At 48.7% G+C, this 22,578-nt stretch overlaps 1 protein-coding gene across 1 annotated transcript in view; it reads left to right on the top strand.

Moving 5' to 3' along the window:
- Positions 1 to 4,461: 4,461 nt before the first annotated feature.
- Positions 4,462 to 22,578, top strand: part of LOC125951013 (fibroblast growth factor receptor 1-like) — a 30,819-nt gene continuing 12,702 nt past the window's right edge. The window contains exons 1-2 of the mRNA XM_049679498.1: positions 4,462 to 4,796; positions 6,076 to 7,167. Coding sequence (XP_049535455.1) covers positions 6,908 to 7,167 — 260 coding nt within the window. The 5' untranslated portion in view covers positions 4,462 to 4,796; positions 6,076 to 6,907. The remainder of the gene's footprint in view (positions 4,797 to 6,075; positions 7,168 to 22,578) is intronic.

Here is a 22,578-nt window from a genome sequence, read left to right as displayed (position 1 = left end):
GACATTCGTTTGACTCTTCTTTACTGCTTAAAACGCATTCAAGCGCAAATCGCATTCCACCTTTTAATATTCTTAATCCATGCGTTGCTTAATTAACAGCCATTCAAACGTCTGTTTTACATATGAATGGTGATCTTCCTCGGAATCCAGCATTTGTCAAAGCAAACGATGAAAAAGGATCTGTCAGTCAGAAGCTTCAACAGCCCTTGCTGTGTGCATACATTGCAGCCTACTGAGGTGCGGTGTACTGCAAAGAATCCTTGGCAATCCTCTGGCCTACTTATCGAACTCTTTTGAACAGCGTGTGTTACCCGAGACGCCCAGATTTCTGCAAACGACAGAAACATTGAAAAGCCACCGTAAAATCTATTTGAAAGAAAAATATTTATCACTCTTCAGAACCATACACACACACACCCAGAGGCGATTGCAATTCCCCTAGGGTCAGCTGCTGGATCCGGACACTTTCGTACCCTCTCCTGGAGAAATGGCGGTCAGAACAATCGAAGCATTAAACGATTCGTTCTCCTCTTTGTCCTGAGGTTTATGACTGCATACAGGCCACGAGGGCAGGCAACACCAAAAAGACCAAACGATGTACCCGGTTGGTAATGAAGTTGTCCTATCCTCAGTCCCTAGGAATGGTGGAAATTCTGCAAACAATCGGAACAAAGACCGTCCGAAGTGAAAGCAGTACCCAACGAAGGATGACTGCAAATGACAAAACGGCCAATAATGAGCCAGGGGTTCCGAGAGAAGAAGAAGAAGAAGAAGAAGATCGCTTCACACCTCTTCCCTCCGGCGACGAAACGCCAGCTGAAGCATCTGATAAGTTTTTTTGGATGTTTGGAATAGAGACGCTGTTGCTATTTGCTCTTTAGGTCTACATTGTATGCGTTTTGGATATTTTAAAGGATGAATTCCCGTGCGCGGTGACCAGGTGACCATATCGCTTATCTTGCGCGGTGACAAGCGAACATAGCCACAATACACCACCAACGAAAGTAAAGGGATACCGGCTTCGAGTTTGAACAGTAAACGCGGTCGCAATCGGAAGGCGGTTTTAACTAAATATTTGCGAAAGTTGTTGGGGAGTCACCTTCCGATAAGATGGATTGATTTATGGGAAAACGCCGGTTGTCCGCCAGGTTGGCCTTTGGTCTGAATGGATGTTAATGTCTTCTTCCTGCTATAGATTCTGGGTGGATACGAGGTGGTGATGGTGGTGGCCTAGCAAAGCGGAATCGTATCGATAGGCAATGTAAAGGTCGCCGGAGACTTTGTAGCACCATCTGGTGAAGATGTACATAAAGAACCCGGTGGAAAGGTGCGCTAGCTCGCTTAAAAGGAACACCCAAACCCACACACACACACGCACATAGCACCTACAACAAACGATTAAAGTGCTGCTCCGCTGTAAGAGGAAGGGCGCAAAAGGACACCCAAACAAAGGCAGAGGTACCCGAGCGTCCGGCACCCACCAACACAATTCCGTCACAATTCGTTGGCTCTGCCACGTAAACCGGAACGAAGGATAACAATCGAATCGAGAGAGGAATAGAGGAAGCCCGCGAGTCCGGGCAAAAAGGTACAACAAGGGGTGTCCCCGGGTCGAGGAGGTCGATGAAGTAGCTCCCGTTCCCGGAAGGATCATATTCTGGCCTCTGGCGCCCATCGAGGAGACGATTCTCCCGAACGGAGCAGCGAGCGCAGAGCGTTCTCGGACCTAACCAGACCCCAGGGAGAGAAAGCAAATCTAGATCCTAGCGCATCCAGGCCAATCGCGCGCGTGTTTGTGTGTGTGTGTGTGTGTGTGTGTGTGTGGGCGCGTTCAATTCCACTTCTTCGCTTTCACCACGTGGACCATGATGGCTGACTGACTGGCTGGCTGGCTGGCAGACTGGCTAGCGGGTAGGTTACCCCACGGCAATGCTTTCATGTGGAAAGGACAAACATAATTTCGTTCGCTCTAACGAAGGAGCTCAATCCGGTGCCGGTCTGCTGGTTTGCCTAGTCCATGAGGTGTATTTGACTGTGTGTGTGTATGTGTGTGTTTGTGTGTCTGTCCTAATCGCAAGCGAAGGATCTTCCGAAAACCGGTCCCAAGCCGTTTCGAGGAAGCTCTGCGCCTGATGTTCGGTGTTTGGTGTTGCCCTGGCACGTTGATTGCACTGTAAGCAACCGACCAATCGGGCACCAAACCAAGAAAAAGAAGATGCGCCCGGATGAGGAGGATTTCGCGAATTCAATCCTACGGTCCCGTGCCCACACGCACGCACACAGCTCTTTTTGGGGCTTTGATCTCGGCGCAGGGGCGGTAGGGTGCGCCAGAGTGCCAGAGAGCTTCATCATCAGCCAACTGAAACCCGATGGTTTGGGCAGGGGAGGCCTCAAAATTCCATCGCCACACGTGGAGCAAAAAAAGGATGAGAGAAAGAAGGAGAGGGATAGTTTCCGTCCCGTGCTCGTTAGTGAAATTGAAAAATGTACGTCAACCGAAAGGTTTTCGGGAGGAAAAGCGGAAATTATGCGTCGCTGGCACCGCTCACACACACCGCGACACACTTCCGATCACGGCTACGGTGATGGTGATGCCGGCTTTCCGGAAGACATTCCGCTTTTGTGAGGTTATGCCACTCGCGAGGAGGCGGACATCAGGAGCCGGTTGGTTGCGGCCGGTTGCGTTGTTGTGCCGAGTTTGTGCGTAGTGCGCATGCCCCCACCAATGCTGTCTGAATTTCCCGAGAATTTTGCGCGCCAATCGATGATGGACCAAAACCAGGCGGATGAACGGATGGACTGACCACCATGCCTCCTTGTGTGTGTGTGTGTGTTTCGGATAGGGGTCACAAAAGATCAAACGCAATGCCACAATGTAAGCAAAATATAACCAACATTGCATCTTATTTCACGCGAGCCTCCCTGGAGGAAGAAGAAGGATCGATGATCATAAACCGTGGGCGCGACTGTCTTTTTTTATGCTTGTTCTCGAGTATGTAACCACTTTGTTGTTGGTTTGTTAAGGTTGAAGTGGTTATCGGTTTCTTTCTCTCTCTCTTCTGTTGCATCGATGCAACAGCATGTGCACATACAACCAAGCAAACAAACAAACAAACCGAATGCCGGAAGAAAGCCATATTTACGCACACTCCGGCGTCAGACTAGCCCATCCAACAGCTGCTGCTGTGCCGAGGCAGACGTTGCGTGGGCAGACAGGCAGACGCAGCTCGTTCTCTCCCCGTCCCTAGGGGACACGGCTTGATTGTGTGCGTGCAAGATGCATCTTGCAGTTTTGATGCACTCGATCCAAACGGTTGCAACTGTAGAAACCAATCGTTTGTTTGACTTTCTCCATGCTATTGGTGTCTCCAAGGGATGTCCTCGTGGACGTTGTCCTCGTGTGTCCTCGTGCCTCACCAACAGACACATACACACACGCGCAGAAAAGCCGGGTTGGAGTGTTGCGGTTCAAAATTCCTAGTATTTTGTTTACATTCTCTCCGGATCCTATCATTCGCACCGGCCGGGAGATGCATTCTCTCAGTTTGACCATTCCGGTTTTGCCTGCTGCGTTTCAAATGTCTCTCTCTCTTTCGTTCTTTCCCTGATTGTGGGAACATATATCTCTCTGCAATCAAGAGAACGAAACTTATGCGCACACGCATAAAACAGTTTGCTCCATAATTAGCCTACGGTGTCAGCATTTTAAATTTATTAAAAAGGTTTCCAAAACAAGTGTTTCCGATGATTCCAGATTTTTCGGCGTTAAAAATTTGATTGTATAAAACTGATGGCTATGTTTAAGAATTTATCTTGAGAAACTGGGTTTTAGTAGAGCAATATGCTAATAATAAATAAGTATTCTTCCCGATATGACTTTCTGGTAGCCTTTTTGGCCATCTATTTGACAGTCTCTTGCAGCTTATTTTGCCGAAAGAAGTGGCACTTATGTACTATTGTAAAGGTTAAAATACAAATGCCTGTAAGCATTTTTATTATATCTCTTAGCATAGATGAATAGTATAAATTCCCTTTAAAATGTACTCGAAGAAAAAAAACAAATTTAGAACAATACGGACCATTCCTGCTCTCCAAATCGTCTGGATTTGAAGAAAACTTTGAAAATTATCTCATTGTAATAGGTATGCTAATTGATTTATATCTTCATTTCAGTAGTTAAAAGATAATACAACAAAGTATAACAAATCTCATTTAAGTATGTTCGAAGAAAATTATAGTGTCACCCGAAAAAGCCTTAACTAGATGTAAATTCTTAATGTTCTAATTTAAAAAAAAAACAACATAAATCATATTTCAGCATGAGAAAATTTTATAGAAAAGAAACAGAGTAGACATTCACTGTGAAACGCACTGTCCTCGAGAACGCAAAGCGCTCAGCAGCAGCAGCAGCCTCTCTCTGGTGACTCTCCGAACCATGCTGGCAATCCATGTTGAACGCTTGTTGTGATAGGTTGTCGTCGTTGCGTGCCACTGCTGAGACCGGCGTATCTCCTCGCCCCATTCCCAACACGCCGTTCGAAGGTGTAAAGCGCGCAATCAACGATTCGTAGAATTCCCGCGTCCGGAACGGGTTCGCACTGTGCTGCTGGTGCTGCTGCTGCTGTGTCACGTTTCCTCCTATCGTTCCTATCGGTATAGCTCGCGTGTGTGTATGGTGTGCTGTGTGGTGGCTGTCGTTGTCACAGCGTAATTCGCATCGCGACCATCGTTCATCGATTCGCCGAATTGGTCGCCGAGCAGAACGGAACAGCGATCACTAAAGTGCTACTACAAAGGTAGGTGGATTGATTCTGACCCCAACCTGCGTTGATCATGCCCCATCCCTTGTTAGTATCCGTTCCTTGATGCTAACAACGGTTCGCCATTTGTGTTGTTGGTGGACAGAGAAATAAATTGGATCCCAGGATGAACATCCTGTCCCTCCGTTTGAAGTACGACAAACTTCCAGGAATCGAGATTGCCGTTGAACGCTTCGTGTTGGTCGTGTTGTGGGAAATGTTTCCGACCATAAGTTTTCGGAATATTATCCAGAAGTTCCTGGAAAGGTATCCTTCCGGAAGAGCTCACACTCTTCCGCTCTGGTCGTGCTTGTGGCTATGTATGCGTTCCTCCTACTAGTGTTTGCTTCGGAAATCGGGTGTTACTAGTACCAGCACTTTCAGCTACTTCTGGTCCATCTAGTAATCGCATAACGGGTGTGCTACGAGTGTTTGTTGGTTTATATGTTTTTTTTTTTATCAAAGTAAAACGTGCGCCTCCGAAGTGAATCATAAGACACGCCGCCGTAAGTGACTCAACCACCGTACTACGAATCCTCGAGATTTTGCGTGATGGCGGTGGGGGTTTGGGGTGGTCTGTTCGTTGTCGAAATACGAAACCATGTCGATTTAACAATCCCCCCCACCCATTCGCGTGAACTTTATCGCGTGTCGGTGCGTTCGTAAATTGAATTTCGTATCTTCGTTTCGATCTGCACATCGCCATTGCACAAGCTCACTTCCACGAAACTTTAGAGATTAGCTCTGGTCTCAGCTTTGCCATGTTATTTGGGCTCAAGATAAACTGTTGAACATCAGCTGCGGTACATTCCAATGTGTGTAACGTATTGCATTGGCCCGACGTTTCGCTATCGTTCCCGGCATCGATAGGGGTTTTTGGAAATGATAAGAAGCATACACGGACTTGAGGGTCGATGCTGTAAGTACGTAGAACGGGAACCTCATTTCTTGCAATCCCACTCATGGCAACTTTTAACGTTAAACAGCAAATTCGGCAGGTTACTGACGTCAGCAGAATGAGCAGAGAAGAATGGATAATGAGACGCTCAGGCTATAACTTTCCTTTTTCCATTACAATTACCCTGTGTGTATCATAATACTAAAACGTTTCATTTACGAATGTCTCAAATTATTTGACGCTGCCGTAGAAATATTTCTACATCAAACTTCTCAGTGCCATCTTGATTGGGAAAACAACAGCAAATCGGAAATAGCCGAGATAATCTGTCAACGATTCTAACTCTTATCCGCTCTCCCTTCCCTTTTCCTCCACTAGGTGAAGACGTCCCAACGACGGTGCCGCCCAAGGATTTCCGGGAAATCGTCAATAGCAACGTTGTTTCCGTGGTTAAGAGAAATCGAAGAACACATCACCAACTCTCACTCCCCTTTGAAGAAGGTGGTGCCGGTGCCAGTAATCAACCGAACACGACATTCGACTCTTGATTGGCCGCGTGTAAAGACGGTGTTGACTCGCTGACACATTGATTTCGGTATCGCAGTGCTACTGCTGTCTGTGCGTGTGTGCGTGTGTGTGTGTGTTTGTACCCTACGTCCCTCAGTGCCCTTATCATATGTGTCGTGTGGTGGTGTTTCTGCGAGTTGCTCCGATTCATTCACTGTAGTGACTCTTGCGAGGTGGTTTTAATTGATTACCCCCTCCCTGGCCCGTGTTCCAGTAAATAACTCACGACAACGCATTGCCGGTGGCAAGGCGGCTGCCCTTGAGTTCAGTAGCAGTTATACACGACAGTAGCTTGTCTGGTTACACCTCCACATAATCGAACCATCGTTTTGTCGCTCCCATCGGTACGGGACAACCATTTGCACCGGAAAATTGTTGATACGCTCGGTCGGTGGACCAGTTTTGCTGCACTGTTTGTGTATAGCATTACCGAGATACACTCCTTCTTTCAACGCATAGTGTGAAAAGCACTCTAGTGACACGTGAACAGAACAAGTTGAAATAGTGACGCGTGTACGAGCTACTAGATTGATTAGCACCAGCAAAGTGAAAGGAGTTACTGTAAAAGCAAGTGTGTGTGTGTGTGTTCGGTGTGTGTGAGTGTTTGTTGTGTGTTCGGTCGAGACAATTCACTCTGGGAGGCATGAGTGGAAATCGGAGAAGTAGTAGCATCGCCGTCACCATGGCATCGTACTGGATGTCCTGTCTGCTGATACTCGTGCTGTTGCTGAGGGTCGTTAGTGCGGTCGATGCCGAGAATCATTGTAGCGAGCATCGGTATGCCCACTCGCTCCATACGCACCATCTGCAGTTTACGAAGGAGATCCCCGATCGGGAGTATGCCGTGTTGCAGCAGTTCAAAAGTTTGCACTGCTGCGGCAAAGGCTATCGCAGCATTGAATGGTAAGTGACACTCGACAAGCCGTGGGGACAAGCCGAGACAGGAAATTATTTTAAGGGAAAACAGGCAGCATACCCCCGTGTGGGTGTGTGACATCTTCATCTCCAGCAAAGGCATAAGTAAATAGCTCAAAGCAATATCGGACATGAAATTGGATCTTTAAATGTAATAAAATCCAGTGTAAACACTGGATGCTTATACAATGTGTCTACCATTTTACATTAACCCCCCAGGGCGACACAGAACAGCAACATAATGCCAGAACGTTCTGCATGGGTATCGTTTACTTGAGCAACGGTAGCGTGCGTACTTGCAAGCCTTATCAAATAGTTCATTCTGCTTCATGTGAGCATTTGATTTGAATCTCTCAATCAATGATCCCCCTGGAGCGATTGATATTGCATATAATCGACAATCAGGATCGAAGGCGAATGCCACCAACGTCAATAACAATTACGTCGCCAATCATTACATGATTGATTGGACCTAGCGATAGAGATGCCGGCACGCTTACTGCTAATTAAAACGCTATTGCATGCCCTTACATGCGGAATTGGTGGTCTTTAGTCGACGCGTCAATCCTAAATCAACGAACTGGTCTCTAGACCGCTGAATGGATTCGTCAGAGGCCTATAAAAGACCAGATCGCCTATACTTTCGCCGTCTGGCAAATACGCTTGTTTCATTCAGTTCTTATGAATCACATGACGTGACGTGTGATGTTGGAGAGTTTCCTCATGCAGTGAACCGTGCAGTGGAGGAGACTCGTCGTTTCGTTTCTTTGACCGCTCGCACGCTGTTTTCCAAGAATGCCAAAAGCGGCCAATTCGTGAATTGATGATACGCGCACTGTTTGTTTATTCGTCTGTTTCCCCCTGCCACTAGAAAAAACTGCGTGCACATAAACAGAGAACGGACATGAAACGACGAACAGGAGATGCGTGCTCTCCGCGCACTGAGCGCATTATCGCCTTAGAAAATCGGAATTTCTTTTTTCCAATTTTCCACAAGCATTCTGCCTTTGGTTGTGTATTACGACGGTACGAGAATATAATAATATTAGCACCCTCGCCAGACCCGCCCATTACGGAACGAATTTAACAGGAAATGCCCGGGAGCGTCCGTTCGCGTGGTAGATTTCAATTTGGAATGAATTGTGTTTTTCGCTCTCCATGGAAACATTCCAAAACCCCTGGTGGAGTCCAGCCAGCAGGACACGGGCCGCTGCTCTCCGTTAGTGGAAGTAATGCTATCGAGCTATTCTAATGAAATTACAATCACTGCGAATGTGAGATATTTGCACAGATGTGTGCAGATGGTCGATCTGGCGCACGAATTCTAGGGATCGCGCATGACTCACCATCCTTACCCCGGTTATCGTGGCAGCGGAAAGCATCTGCATCGAGGGCGTTGATTGTTTGTGTTCCGTTCTGGTCGGAGCAAATAAATCTATGACGTGCAGTGATGATGACGACGACGACGGTTGAGGAGGTGCGAACTGGCCCCGATGGCTCATAGTTTATTGTTGACAGAGAGAATGTAGACAGACAGTCCGTCGTCGTGACTGTACACGGTGCATTCTGGGGCCCTTTCCCTCATTTTGTTCGTTAAACAATGACAAATGGAGACAAGTGGATAGCACTGGGATTTGTCTTCCGATTCCGATCGACACCAGGCCTAACCAGTGCAGCAATCTAAATATTAGCTTTTACGCGTGGATGATATTTTCGGAGAGTAATGACACCATTCATCCGCGGTTTGTTGATTTTCAATTTAAGCTCATTCACTGCTCCACAAACAGTTGTTAGATGGACCGTGTAATGTCCAATTTCAAAGTCGTCCCACAACACGACGACGGCTTTTCTTAAGCTTTTCTCTGTTTACCGAGCCGAATGCGAGGTGGTACGGTGCCGCGTTCACACGCATATGACTGAAACACACCGTGCCGACGTCAGGAAAAGACGGAAATGTACCGGTTTGTCTTTTTGTGGTGACTCACGATGGCCTGCATTTCCTTCATACGGCTCGACGTGCAAACACTTTACACCGGTGATGCTGTAGGACTTTTCGGTTAAAGACTTGAATGTGTCTTCGTTGACGGCACTTCTTTTGATTTTGTGTGTTGTCGTCGTCGTCGTCGTCGTCGCGTTATGTTTGACTTGACGTAAGTGAGGGCCTGCAGTCTAGCGACTTTTGTGGTTTCCATAAGGTCCACATACTCTCAGTACAACAATAGAGGAACGGAAAGCTTTTAATAACGCGTTGGATTAATAATGCTTTGATCGTGATGTCGGAGAAATTCATTCCAATTATAATATCAGCTGGTGTTGGCAGCTTCCGAACACACATCGTCCTTGTTTACGCTCTATTTATCCATCGTTATGGCGTAGAACGTCACTACCAAGGTTCCCCGTGACCAACTCATAGTCAAGTATTTTCCTCGTCAAACAATGATGGAGCTGCACCCACCCATGGAATGGATTACCCCTTCTGGTGATTGTTTACTCTCTGCAGCCGTATTACTGCATCCCTCTTAGTATGTAACTATGACCTCTTAACCGTGATCCTGGAAGTGGAAGCGCCTTCGCTCGATACTACGCAGTCCGGATGGAACGTCTTTTTTTTTAAGTACAGTTCCATGTTTGCCATTTTACCACGAACAACACCAAGGGATGTGAATGCTAATGTGGTGAGCCTTCCGCGAATTTTCCATCCCTTAGATGGATGGAAACTTTATCTCGCCTGATGCGATGATGCGCAACGTCCGATGTGCGCAGGCGCCATCATCTCCCATTCCATTGGCACCAATTTTCCGAGAGTTTGTCCGATGAACTGTAGCACTGACACCGGCGCCAGTTGCTATCACGTTGCAGAGGTAATGATGGTGACTATCTGCGCCAGCTACAGTTCGGCCCGTTTATTGTATCATGCAATGTAGTTTCCCGCCTTTGGCAACTCATCAGAAAGTACCATTTGTGTCACCGAAGACCACCGACCATGAACCAATCCTGTTATCAGGAACTTTCCGCGTTGCTGTACGTTGGGCCTGGGTTCCTGGAATGCGCTTTGCGGCTTACGCAACACACCCCGTAGAACTGTTCCGATGGGATCCGTAGAAAAGGGACATCCGACTTCATCAGGTCAACTGGACGCAGAACCACGCGGAAAACTATTAGCCGTTTGGGGAAAAAGTATGTCCCGGGGGGGTGTCCCGAGATGGAAGCGAACGGGAACGGCAAAACTAACGAACCCGTGGGAATGAAGTTTGAAAATTTGATTAACGCAGCAACCATCGGCTCCAACAACAACAACAACGACAGAGAACAACGTGCGACGCGCATAGCGAGCAAAGGATCAGAATGTTTACCCCAAAAATGCCTCACCATGTGCAGAGGATGTGTGCATGTGTGTGTGTGCTGTTCCGGATTCCAGAAATTCGCTCCAACACCGCTACCAGGACGAAAAGAACGTGCCCGGGACTTCGGAGAAGTCAGTTGGTACGATGGAAGGGGGGGGGGGGGGGCTGGAATCGTGGAAACGTTGCTGTTAGAGATGGCTACACTCGGGCTTAACGGAAGGAAATAATAAAAAAGAATGTAAAGAAAGCTCTGGAACGAACGAAACAGAGAGACAGAGAGAGAGAGAAAACACACTGGAAGCATAAAGGATGGGGATACGCAGCATTCCAACACTTCAGGCAGTGGTCCTGCCGTGTCCCAAATGGCGGCAAACCTCCGCCTCTCCCTATTGGCTTCCTTCAGAGAAGGATATCGCGTGAGCACTGGTGGTTAGACAATAGTGATAACGAGAAAGGATATACTGCTCTGGTACAGACAAAGGTCAGTTCAGGGGTCCTATGGCGGGAACGAATCGAGGCTTTTCCTAGTATTATCTTGCCGGCTGCCTGTTTGTCACGTATCAGTAGCAGCAGCAGTAGCAGTATTGCGCAACCCCCGTTGCGTTGCCGGTTAGTTTCATCGATCATACCGTTTGTTTGTGCGTCACGACCGAAGTGCGCTCGTTATTTTTTCTCACAACCATAGAGACCCAAGCCCTCGAGTCCTTCTTGGCTGATATCAATAACCACTAGCAAGCCGCCCCTAAGGTCTCAATGTTTCGACGCTCTCCAATATGCGCTGCGCAGATCACTTCAGTGACTTTTGCGTTTCAGCTGCTTCGGTCCGGTTGAAAGTTCGTTTTAAAAATCCATCTCAGTCAGTGCGGAGCTATGCACGGGTTAGTGCTCCCGGTCGGAGCCTTTTCCTGTGAAACGGCGCAACGCTACACTAACCCGGCTAGCTAGGCCAGGGCTATGGAACACGTTTTGCTGCGGAGCTTTGGTGATTCGCAAGAAAAGCGTTGAAGTTCGAAGAAATTTTCCGTGCGCAGAATTTCATTTCTCGTCTTCGTGTCCCTCCTGGGCAAGGCAGTGTCGACACATTCTCATTTCAGCTGCTGGGAAGTCACTTTATCCAATTTTTTGCTCGCAGGATACACATATTCCATGGATGGCTGTACACATATTCGATTACAATCCAATTATTTGAGTTTTTATAATCAATCATTTGGGTTTTATTAACATCAACGCGTTCCTTGTGAATTTCTTTCGCAAAATTATTACAAGCAACATGTCACGCGTGCATGACTTCCCTTCGACAACATACCAATCGTAATTGCACCCAGCGAATGTCGAATGTGTGTTGTATGGGTGATGGGTGGGCCTCACTCAAGTCATTGAATGTTCAAATATGGATGTAGAGTACAAAAATGTATTTAAAAAAAAAACCAACAACCAATATTGAAATAATTACATAGGCCAATTGGACGGACAACATATCACACCGATTTTCGTGCTAATTGGCTCCTTTTAGGAACTTTCGGAGCGCCTCGAGAGCGAAGATTGAAAGCCCGGAATACGAAATAATGAGCCGGGCGCATCCGAGCCGACATCCGACGGAATCTAATTAATCAATTTCATTACCCACTCCACTATTACACACTCACAGCTCCACCTAGTGGTAGAGTGTAGCTTTTAATCGAATTAAATCCAAAGTGCCGTGAATAACAATGAACGAAAAAGAACATCTTGCATCGCATAACCTTTCGCGTTAGTGGTTAAGGAATCTCTCGGCTTTCCGCGACATTCCACATAGTATCGATAATCGGTTCAAATTCACACACATACGCGCAGGATTCACACACCACCGGCAGATGCGAGGAGCGACACTGCAACGGAGCGGAGCGAACTGCAAATTAGTGGGTAATGTAATTTATCATCCCTTTTTTCCCCGTTCGGCATCGAATTATGACGATAATTTACATCCGTAAATTATGGTAACTGCCAACAGGGAGAGCAAGAGAGAGAGGGAGAGAGAGAGAGAGAGAGAGAGAGAGAGAGAGAGAGAGAGAAAGAGAGAAGCAACAACATTCACGTGCACAACCTTTTCGGAGTGATCTTTTGCGCCAGGACCACCGCCACCATTTCAGGGTTCCTGCTGCATTGCATCTACATTGCATTGTCTCCCTGTCAGTACCCCGCACTTTATATTTAGCCCACCATCATCATTATCATCATCATCATCGCCAGCACCACCATCGCCGTAGGCTACATTATTATTATTGTTTGGTCCCCCCCCCTCCCCCTCATCATTTTGCATTGCGAACAATTACTACTGCTCAGGTTGGCTGAGTTTTGGAAAAAAATACGCGCCCAGGATGTCCAAAACGGCGCAGGACCAACTCACAACAGCTGCAATCACATTTGCAATTGGTTCCCGTGGCGGTTCATAATTGGCGGTGGCCACTCCACTTCCTGAGGTTGTGTTGAGGCAGTAGTGAGTGATGGATTGAAATGTTTCTTTTTCTCACAATTCATCCTCGAGCGACACGCACCGCGGCCACGGCGGGGTCACGCGATGTGAACATATAAAACATGGTTGTGCCAGCTCGTGTCCGAAAGACGAACCCGCCGGTCGCGATATGCGCGTTTTCGCCGCCGAATCTCATCTCGCATAATTGCATTTGCAAATTGGTGTTGCTGTTGTAAAGTGTGCACTCGAAAGCCCGATCCTCTTCCACGCGAAGAAACGTGAACGAGAGAACCACGAGGCGAGAACGTGGCGAACTTGGACGCCGAGGGGGTCCATAAATGGTCAGTTCGGCATCGTGGATTGGATCAGGTTTTTGACTGACGGACGGAGGCGTGCAGCAGCAGCAACGCTGCGTCGCCTCGAGGGGTTTCGAGCTGGGGCCAGCCTAAGTGGTGGGTACACCCAGCGCGTCCGCGTGCAACCCTTGCATTATTTTGGGACTAAAATGGTTTCCTGCATTATTCGCCGTTGCCGTTCGTCGGACGCTGTCTCGGCGTCACACGGCGGCTGTGTCTCGGCGAAACCATAAGAAAATGGCGATGAGAACAGGACAAATGGAAAATGGGAAGGGAAGGGTTTGCCGTGGTTAGAAATGTATAATTTCCCTTTCCCGGGAAGGGGGGGCTCTTGGGCCCCTTTTCGGAACCAACAGAGTCCACCCATGGCCGGTGTTCCCGATTGCCAAAGTGCCTACAGCCAGACCCAGACCAGATCCCGGGACCGGCTAAAACGCGGAGAACGAAACGAAACAGTTTTCGCTGCTTCGTTGCTGGTTGTCTGCTTTTGACTTGTGGTTGGTTTGTTGTGATGATGGTGTGTGGGGGTCGTGTTGGTGGTGAAGAACACAGGACACGACACTTACACAGCGGCTCAAGACAAATTGTTTCTACCTCTCTTGGCTGCTGCTCTCTGCCCTTAGGCTGTGGTTCCTTGTTGTTCGTTGTGAATCGATGATTGATCGATCGATTAGAAGCAAGTTGAAGGTCCTGGCGAGCGAGCAAAGGCGCGTTATAATAGCGAATGTCCTCGTGCAAGCGCCCACATACACAGTCATCGTGATGTGCGCGTGTGTGTGTGTGTGTGTGTGTTTATGACCCCGAAGTGATCACGATCCAGTGATCTGTCCTGGTGGACCCATTCTTTGCGTATCCTCGCCGTATCATTATGTATGTGTTTGGAAGCATTTCTTGGAAAAAAAAGTGGAAAGAGATTCCCAGAATTTGAAGTCATTTGCTGCAAGTCCGTCCAGCATTTTCATCCAGCGGTGGGGGCGGAGAAAAGGATGTTGAAGACACTTTGATTGCAACCCCATTGGAGATAACTGGCATGCGGAGGGAATGCATCTCCTTGCTGGTAGTGTGCAGGCTAGTGCTTGGTCCTTTGCACAATTTGCCCATTTTCAATTCGTCCAAGGCCAAGCCAGATTCACGGAAACACAATTTACCTACCGAGCATGAATTTGAAAATGGGGATGGTTTTCCTTTGAAGTGATCCATTAGTTCATCTTTCTGTTGAAAACGAATTGCAGGCTATTTGTCGATGGAAAAAGGTAGAATTCTCCGCTCCAATACACTCGCACACACCTGTTCGAAGTAAATTCAAATCGGACTCTACGCTTCAACTCTCCTAAAATTTGCTGCCTGCCTGCCTAGTGGTGGTCAGGTCAGGAGAAGCACACAAAGGTTGTTCCGGACCGAAGGGGCCACGCTTGCGTCAGTGATTCAGCGGAAATGGCTACCGGCTGTGTGCTTGAGCAGGCGCACGCGCACATGCGCAAACTTCCTTGGATTCTTCGGCAAATTATCCTTTTATTCGTCGGAAAAGGAACGATCCCACGCTGCTCCATCTACCGTTCTTAACGGAAAACCTTGGTATCGTCGTCGTCGTCGTCGTCGTCCTTTCGCCAGAAATGGTGGCCCAGCAATGGCGGCACCATTTCGCACTATTCACTAGAGAGGAAAAACTGTGATTGCGTTGTGCAACACACAGGCAGCAGCAGCAGCAGCAGCAGCAGCAGCAGCAGCAGCAGCAGCAACGCGCCCGTAGCTGGGCGGCACGCGATTTTCCCAGAACGCCAGAGCAAAATTACATTTTCTTCTGGGAAACTGGAGCGCCAGTCTGCGCGCGTACGTCCAAACCCGTAGGAAAAGGCGAAGATCGGTTGTCTGTGCCCTGTTTGTATTCCGGAATCCCCGTGCTTTTTTGTGGAATTATTTTGGAATTTCTGTGTGTAGGTTTTGAGAGTGAAAATTCCATTCTCGGAAGTACCGTGCGCCGGCAGCAGGTCGGTAATGGAAAGGGCAATAAATTCAAGAACATGTTTGAACATCGAAGGCGTGAAGCAAATGAAACAGTTTGAGTGCAGAAGGAACAGTTGAACTCTGCCCCTGCCTGCCGCTCGATTGCGCGAAATTCAAGGACCATAATAGTCCAATACGCCGAAATCATTATTAACGGGAACTCGGACCTCTCGGGGTCTTTCGCTTCTCCCCCGCTACTCTCGTTCTGTTTGGTTTAAAACTCTTTCACGGCTTTATGGAGGGCGCTCGAAGCCGGCGCAACAGTTAGTATTAATTACTTTGTTGAAAAAGTAATGTTTATTGATTTTTGCTTTCTTGTTTTGTGATGAAATAATTAGTAAACGGAATGAAGGCGTATACTTTTCGCGTGAGAACGGGCGCACCTTTCGTACGAGAGTAACCGCGCCCCCACGATTGCTTTCACCCCAAAAGGGGACGATGGCCACCTGGGGGTCGTTTTAAACCGTGATTCATGATCAAGGTGAATGGCAATTAATTATGCATGTATGGGGAAAACATACTGATAGGCGTGTTCAATGCTGCACTACCATGCCAGCTGTTATGGTCTCGACATAAAGCCTCTTGCCTGACTGCCGGAATAGAGTTTCTGCTTGATTAATAAACAAAGGGAGCAAGGAGTTAAGTGTCTGTTGTGGCCATTTTTGAGACAGAACAAATCAATTCCAACTCCAGATCCACTGTGGGCCATTTAGATCCATGGGCAGAATTACACGAAAAATGATGCCCCGCCAGCAATACTAGCAATACTTCCCGTAGGTGCATTAGGTCGGGAAGGAGTTTGTGAGGCGCGTTGAGCGGCCCACAGACTCGCAATATTACTGTTCAATGTTCTAGGTAACTTTAATTTATTTAGCATATTTTCTGGGTCTTGAAAATATTGCGCAGATCCAGAATACGCCAAATAAATCCAAGTAACCTATAATACTGATCCGAATATTGCGCGTGTGTGGTGTGCTTTAATTGAAAAATAAAACTCTTGCGCAACATTTCCATACCGAAATCACTTCACCGAACTCCAATTCGTGTCGAATGGCAATGGCCTAGGGAACGACAAAAAGGATACCGTTTATGTTCGTTGTCCTGTCCTGTGGCGCCCATTCGATGCTTGCGTAACAAGAGCATAAAAAGCTCAACAATGAACTCAGGGTGTTACGGTCTCGGTAAAGGCGATTCTGGGAAGCCTGGTGGCGCAGGCGAAGTTAGAATTATTCAAATGTTGTGCAAGCCAAATTTAATGGATTCCCGGAAGGCACTATCCGCGTACCCAGCAGTGCTCGCAGTGCCTCGGGACCGTTCAATGCGAGTGCGGCTTCTTTTTCTCAACGAAAAGACCCCGATTCCGATTTATGAACTTTCCGGGAAATTGGGAGGATGCTGTTCCTGGTGGTGGTGAACCTAAATACACGCACGCACCACTGACCTTCGATGAGATGAACATAAATTCGGTTGATCGCTTCCGAAGGATAAATGTTTTTTTTTGGCATTTTCCTAGCATCGATGTGTAGACATAAACCACCAGTGTGTCCTGGAGTCAGCCAATCTGGAAGGTTGCCGTCTGATCCAACGTGATGCAAATCGTATTAACCATCCGCCATCGGTATTGCGCGCACGGTTCCGATTTACCTAATACCGCCATCATCATCCAATACCCGGGGGCCATTCTTAAGAGAGAGAAAAAAAAACATCTTTTCATTTATTAATGGCTGCCATCTTCGCCATGAGCTGGTGAATCGACAAACAGAATAATTATGCTAATCTTTCAAACTCGACCATATTCGCATGTAGGTGGTGGGGGTGCGCGCGAGATAGGATTGAAGGTGGGCGTTTAGGACCGACCGAGGATGTAGTAGGATGAGCTTTTGCAACGTCCTTCGTAGGGCAAAGTCACCGAAGGGTGCGCCGTGACCGAGTTTTCCGCGCTTCTCGCTGAAGGAAAAAAGCTCCTTTTCCTCCAGCTCCACCACCCACTATGGAACGTTGGCAGAATCCGCCGATGAAGATGATGCCGATTGACTTCTGTCCTTGCGCGGCTGACACAGTCAGACACCCGCCAGGTGAAGCCGTTGAATTATTTCGCCGTTTTTTTATGCTTCCTTTTCCGGTGGTGGTCGCGAGACCGAACCGCGAGAGCGGAAGCAACCACAGCGAATGCCCACGATAATGCGTGTCAGTCGTGGTTGCCACGCCGTTTGGGTTTCCGGCGCCGCGGACACCCGTTCCGCTTCGCTTCGGTAAATGTCGTTTTCCCTGAATCGATTATCTTGGCATTCATGTGCACACGTCTCCTTCTCGTTCTCCGGCCATTGCAATGCGTCTTGGCTGATACCGCCGTTCTTGGTTTCGCATTTGCTCGTGTCTTTTGATGCGTGATTGTCTTTTCTTCGCGGAAGCAAAGGGTGGCCCCTCATGATCTCAAGCGCGCGCGCGCGCGCACCCCAGCATACGCGCACACACACAAACACACGCGCGTAAGCTAACGAATAATGGCGGTTTGTTTGAGTTGCAATCATAATAATTGGCTTAGGGCGTTCCACCGGGGGCGAGTAAGCCTTGAAGAAGGACGCCGGATCCTATTTGCTTACGTGGTTTCGGCGGCGCTTTGCTGCGAATTGTCATTATGTGGGAAATGCGTCTCGATTGCTGAATTACCCACTTGATTTGCCCCATTCTTCGACATTGTCCATCTATTCCCACCGGGGGGCAGATGTTCGGTTCGGTTACGCTTACCGTAGAGCGCCGCAACAGCCGTAACAGCCATAACAAAGCAACCGCCGGCAATATGGCCTGCAGGATCCAAGGAGCCTCATTAAACACTTCAACTCCCCAAAACCAACGCCAACTTTTCCAAGCAAATTAGCCTCGTTCCCATTCGCCGCCTGATGAGAGCTTCGATGCATCCGAAGAAAAAAATGAACGGGCCATTCATCATCGCAGTTGCATTGCGTCGCGTTGCAAAACATGAAAGGATGCATCTACACGGCGCAGCAGCGAGCGGTCGAACGGATTTCGTGGAAATCCCAACCGCAATAATCCATTCGCGATCACAGCACCACAGCAGCAGCTGGCTTGCTTGCCACCCCCCGGGGTGAGACACACTGCATCATGGTGGTGGTGCATGATGAAAATTGTGCTCTCCATCGCACGAAACGACTCGCCTCAAAAAAGGGAGGAAAACGAAACGAAAAACCACCGACCATCGCCACTGTACCGTGGTGTGTGTGTGAGTTCGCCTTTCACGGCGCGGTTTGTGGGGAACGAACGATATTGCATTACGCTGCATATGCATCTGCATCATCATAACCGAACGCGGTTACTAGTGAACGGCAGCAGCATGTTTTGACCACAACATGATGTCCTCCATCAGGTTTCTGCCTCTCTCTGTCCCTCAACCACACAAGCTTACGATTGCACCTTGTGTTCCCATGACCCCTTTCGTTTTGCATTTGCGAAACGTAATTATGTTTCGAACTTCCACGACGCGAGTTATGATTGAGTTTTTATTAAGGTTCGCGCCGTTCGTCTCGTTTTATTGTTCCGTTTGCTTTGCGAATCATGTCCGCTGTCCCCTTTCTCCCGTGGGATCCGGACAGAGAACGATGTTCTGTCATGTAACGAGCTCCAGTCGATTGCTACGATTGTCCTCCACTACACCAGTCCTTCATTGCGCCGAGACCGGGATCCGATGACTCGAAGCATCGTCACGTAGTTGTCGGGTTTTATTTGTTTACAAATTTCCCAACTGTCATTCTCACCGATGAGGCGCGAGGCCATGTTTTTCCAAACCCAAACACGTTCCACTCTAGCGCCGTGCAGCGAGTAAACGGAGGAAAGGTCGATGAATACCGTGAACCTCCTCCTCATCCTGACGCGAAGAGGGCTTTAGCGCGACAGCGAATTGTGCGAAATGTGGCTCAACCTCATCTGTGATCGAGCACTGGCCAGAGACCACACAAATAATAATAATAATAATGGAGCACAGATATCCGGTGCCACCTACATCACGATGGTGGCGCTCGTGAAATGATTGCTGCCCAAAGCATTGCACTGCACCAGGGCGTAGCAGCAGCTTGGCAGCTAAAACGATTTTCCGAGAAAATCTAGCACCGTGCAGAGACATTACCGCGCACCAAATTGCGAAACCCGCGTTGGGACCTGCGACTGCATCCCATCGCAAACGAGTTGATGAAACATAGAATGCTGATTCAGATGCTGGCACACTCGGCCGCAGTTCCCTCGACCGTGCACCGTGATGAGAGTGGTTTGTTGATCAATGTTTTAATGTGGCATCCAACCACGACGTCGGATCGTCGCATCGGAACTGGGATTTCGGTTCGCATCATACGAGCAACCGTATTATGGTGATGATGATGATGATGATGGTGTGGAGTGATGTCAGTGAGGTAATGAGCCGTAAAGCAGCTCAGCTACGCGGGAGAGTATTATCCCCCGGATCTAATGTCTTACTCATTCCCGGTGACTCAGTGGGGGCAGCGCGCACAAAAAACCCAGTGCCGATGAGTACACCAAGCGCATTACGCAAGGAATCGTTTTTGCGAAAAATCGCGCGTGTTAACCGCATGTTGTTTTCCAAAAAAAAACGCACACACACACACACACACACACACGCTGACAGGTGGCCATCGGTTTGGCGACTAACGATTGTATGCTAATCATGTCGTGGCAGTAGCACCAGTCGCGAACAGGTGTCGCAATTGGGTGTCGAAACGTTGTATATGGACTGCTACCTCATTCGCATGCTAATATAATGAGCCACTGGACGGTACCAATGCTTGTGATGGTGTTGGTTAAGTTTTTTAAACAATGCCCGGAGAGGTAATCCTGGTACCTGATGTCCTTTTTGCAGCAAAAGAAACCATGGAATGATCGGCAACCCTATGCAGCAGTCTCTTTACGGCTCTATAGACGAACCAACAAGAGGTGCTCGAAAGGGGCGAAAAGAGAACAACAGGGAACAGACAAGAACAGCCACTTCCTCCCTCCTTCTGCCTGCCCGCCAGCAATCTTAAGCATCTGCAATCAGGTTAAGCTAACATTTTTACACCAACCACTTTTCGGAATTTCGAAGCGTTGCTGTTGCTGGCCCGTCTCTAAACAACGATCAATTACCGACCATTGAGACGGACGGTCGCCATTAACGGCAGCAGCAGCAGCAGCAGCACAACCTGGTCTGTGAGCTGACAAAATGGCACACACCGACCGAGGCCGACGGAGGTGGAAAACTGCGGAAAGCGCACCGGGTGGAAGTGGGGAGGGATCGAAGGGATTCCTGGAAGAAGAGGAGCGGATCGATCCTGCACCGTGGTTGGTGGTGGTTTGGTCCTTGACCGGAAGGTTTCGCACCTCTTTCCGAGAAGCCCACAGCGTGCGTCCCGTGGTGCCTTTTGATTGTTGAAACCAAGGTAATTGTTTGTTACGCCTGCCGTTGGCGACGGTAGAAGATGTGAAATGCGAATCCTTGAAGATCCCTTCGTTGATGGTGTACCTGACAGGCCTCGGAACTTTTGGCCTTATGGTTGTATTGTATTTTCAACACCCAGCAAAAGAACGGCGGCACAGTGAAATGCTGGCCACAGCCATACTTGGGCTTAGGACCATCGGAGAGATCGCACGGCCAGCACGCACTCTGTTCCCCGTATTGCCGGATCCACTTGGTCAAAGAGACATGATTAATCATGGCTCTCGAAGATGCAAGCAACGGTGGAAATGGTCTGTGACCGCCCAGAAGCAAGCGGCCGTGGAGCTGCTCCCTGTTGCTTCCTCATCTTTAGATGCTTACGATGCGATGTGGTGCGATAGGGAAGTCTCCAGTGATGTCCTTGGTGTTGTGTGGTAGTTCTATGCTGTAATTATACCTCGACCTGACCGGCGCTGGTCCTGTATATTGAGACATTCATCCCGGGCGGGGGGACATTCCTAGAGTGTGTGTGCCCGGGCCGGCCGGAAAGTCCTCTGTCTGACCGCGCGTACCGATGTTCGTCATTTGTTTTTACTTTTGTTTTCACTCCGCTAGATTTATCATCATCCGAAGAGGTGATCCCGGAGTCCGTTGCTTTGTGCAGCAGGTAAAACAACCAAACGCGAACGATGAGGACATCGAAGAGGACGAAGACGAAGACGATGAAGACGAGGTCGGCCTCTTCATCTCTCAATGCTGATCGCGCCCCGCTTTGAGGTGGCCTTCGCTCTAACGAGACCCCGGTCTAAACCCAAACCGATTCCCGAGAATCCAACGTGCGCGCGGTGCGGTCAAAACGAACTGCTCAAGAATGCTACCATGCGCGCGGCGCGGCAGCATGGTGAAGATGAGAGATCGGTTCGCGAGATTAGAGATCAGCCAGCCGCTTGTGTGTGTGTGTGTGTGTGGAGACACTGTCCTCGGTGGAATGACGCGCCTTTCAATGTGCGCTTTCTCGCTCTCAAGAACTCTCTGCTGGGTTTCCGTGCAGCCCAGTGGTTGTTGTGAACCACATTTCATACTTCACCTCCACCCCGTTTCATTCCATTCCGTTCCGTTCCGTGTGTGTGTCTGGCCATTGTTTCTTGGGCTTGGAGTTGAACCGCCAGAATTCGGCAAGAGCACTTCTCCAAGGTTCTCAAGACGCGGACGGGGCGGATGAAAACAAAAGGTCGAAGAGAAGAGCACCGAAGTGAACAATGGTTCTTGGGCGGCATTTCCTGTGCAGTCGGGGGCCGAGGGCCCTTTCATTCCTTTGCGTACAGTGTCCGAGGTCCCCTAAGCTGCTTCCGAAAACCGTTTATCGCGTGCTGTTGCTAACCGGCCATCTCGTACGCGGGGATTGGGTTACTCCGGATTATTGGAACAGCGCCGCGCATCCTTCTAATCCTTGTTCCCTTTCCGCTTTTGCTTTCTTTGCAGGTAAGAACCCAATCAGCGACAGTGCCCTTTATGTTCTCCTCGGAGATGTCTGCCGTGCAGCAGCAGCAGCAGCAGTAGACAGGAGGACGGTGGCTATTACTTCCTGAATCGCGGATTTCGGTAAAGTAATGAAATGGGATGATCGATGATCGAGCCGTTTTCCTGCTCCTGCTGACTCAGTGCGATAAGCCACCGAAAGCGCGAACCCCCCCACCATCCAGCTTGTGGCGTGGTTTCCGGATTTTGCTTTCCCATAAATTTAACGAGCTATAAGAACCGCGAGTTTATTATGTCTGAGATTGCGCGAATCCGAAGACCACACCA

This window comes from Anopheles darlingi, chromosome 2 (genome assembly GCF_943734745.1).
Source record: "Anopheles darlingi chromosome 2, idAnoDarlMG_H_01, whole genome shotgun sequence".
In the NCBI taxonomy this organism is placed as follows: Eukaryota; Metazoa; Arthropoda; class Insecta; order Diptera; family Culicidae; genus Anopheles; species Anopheles darlingi.
The sequence above is the reverse complement of the archived record's forward strand: the minus strand, read 5'-3'. Positions and strand labels throughout refer to the sequence as shown.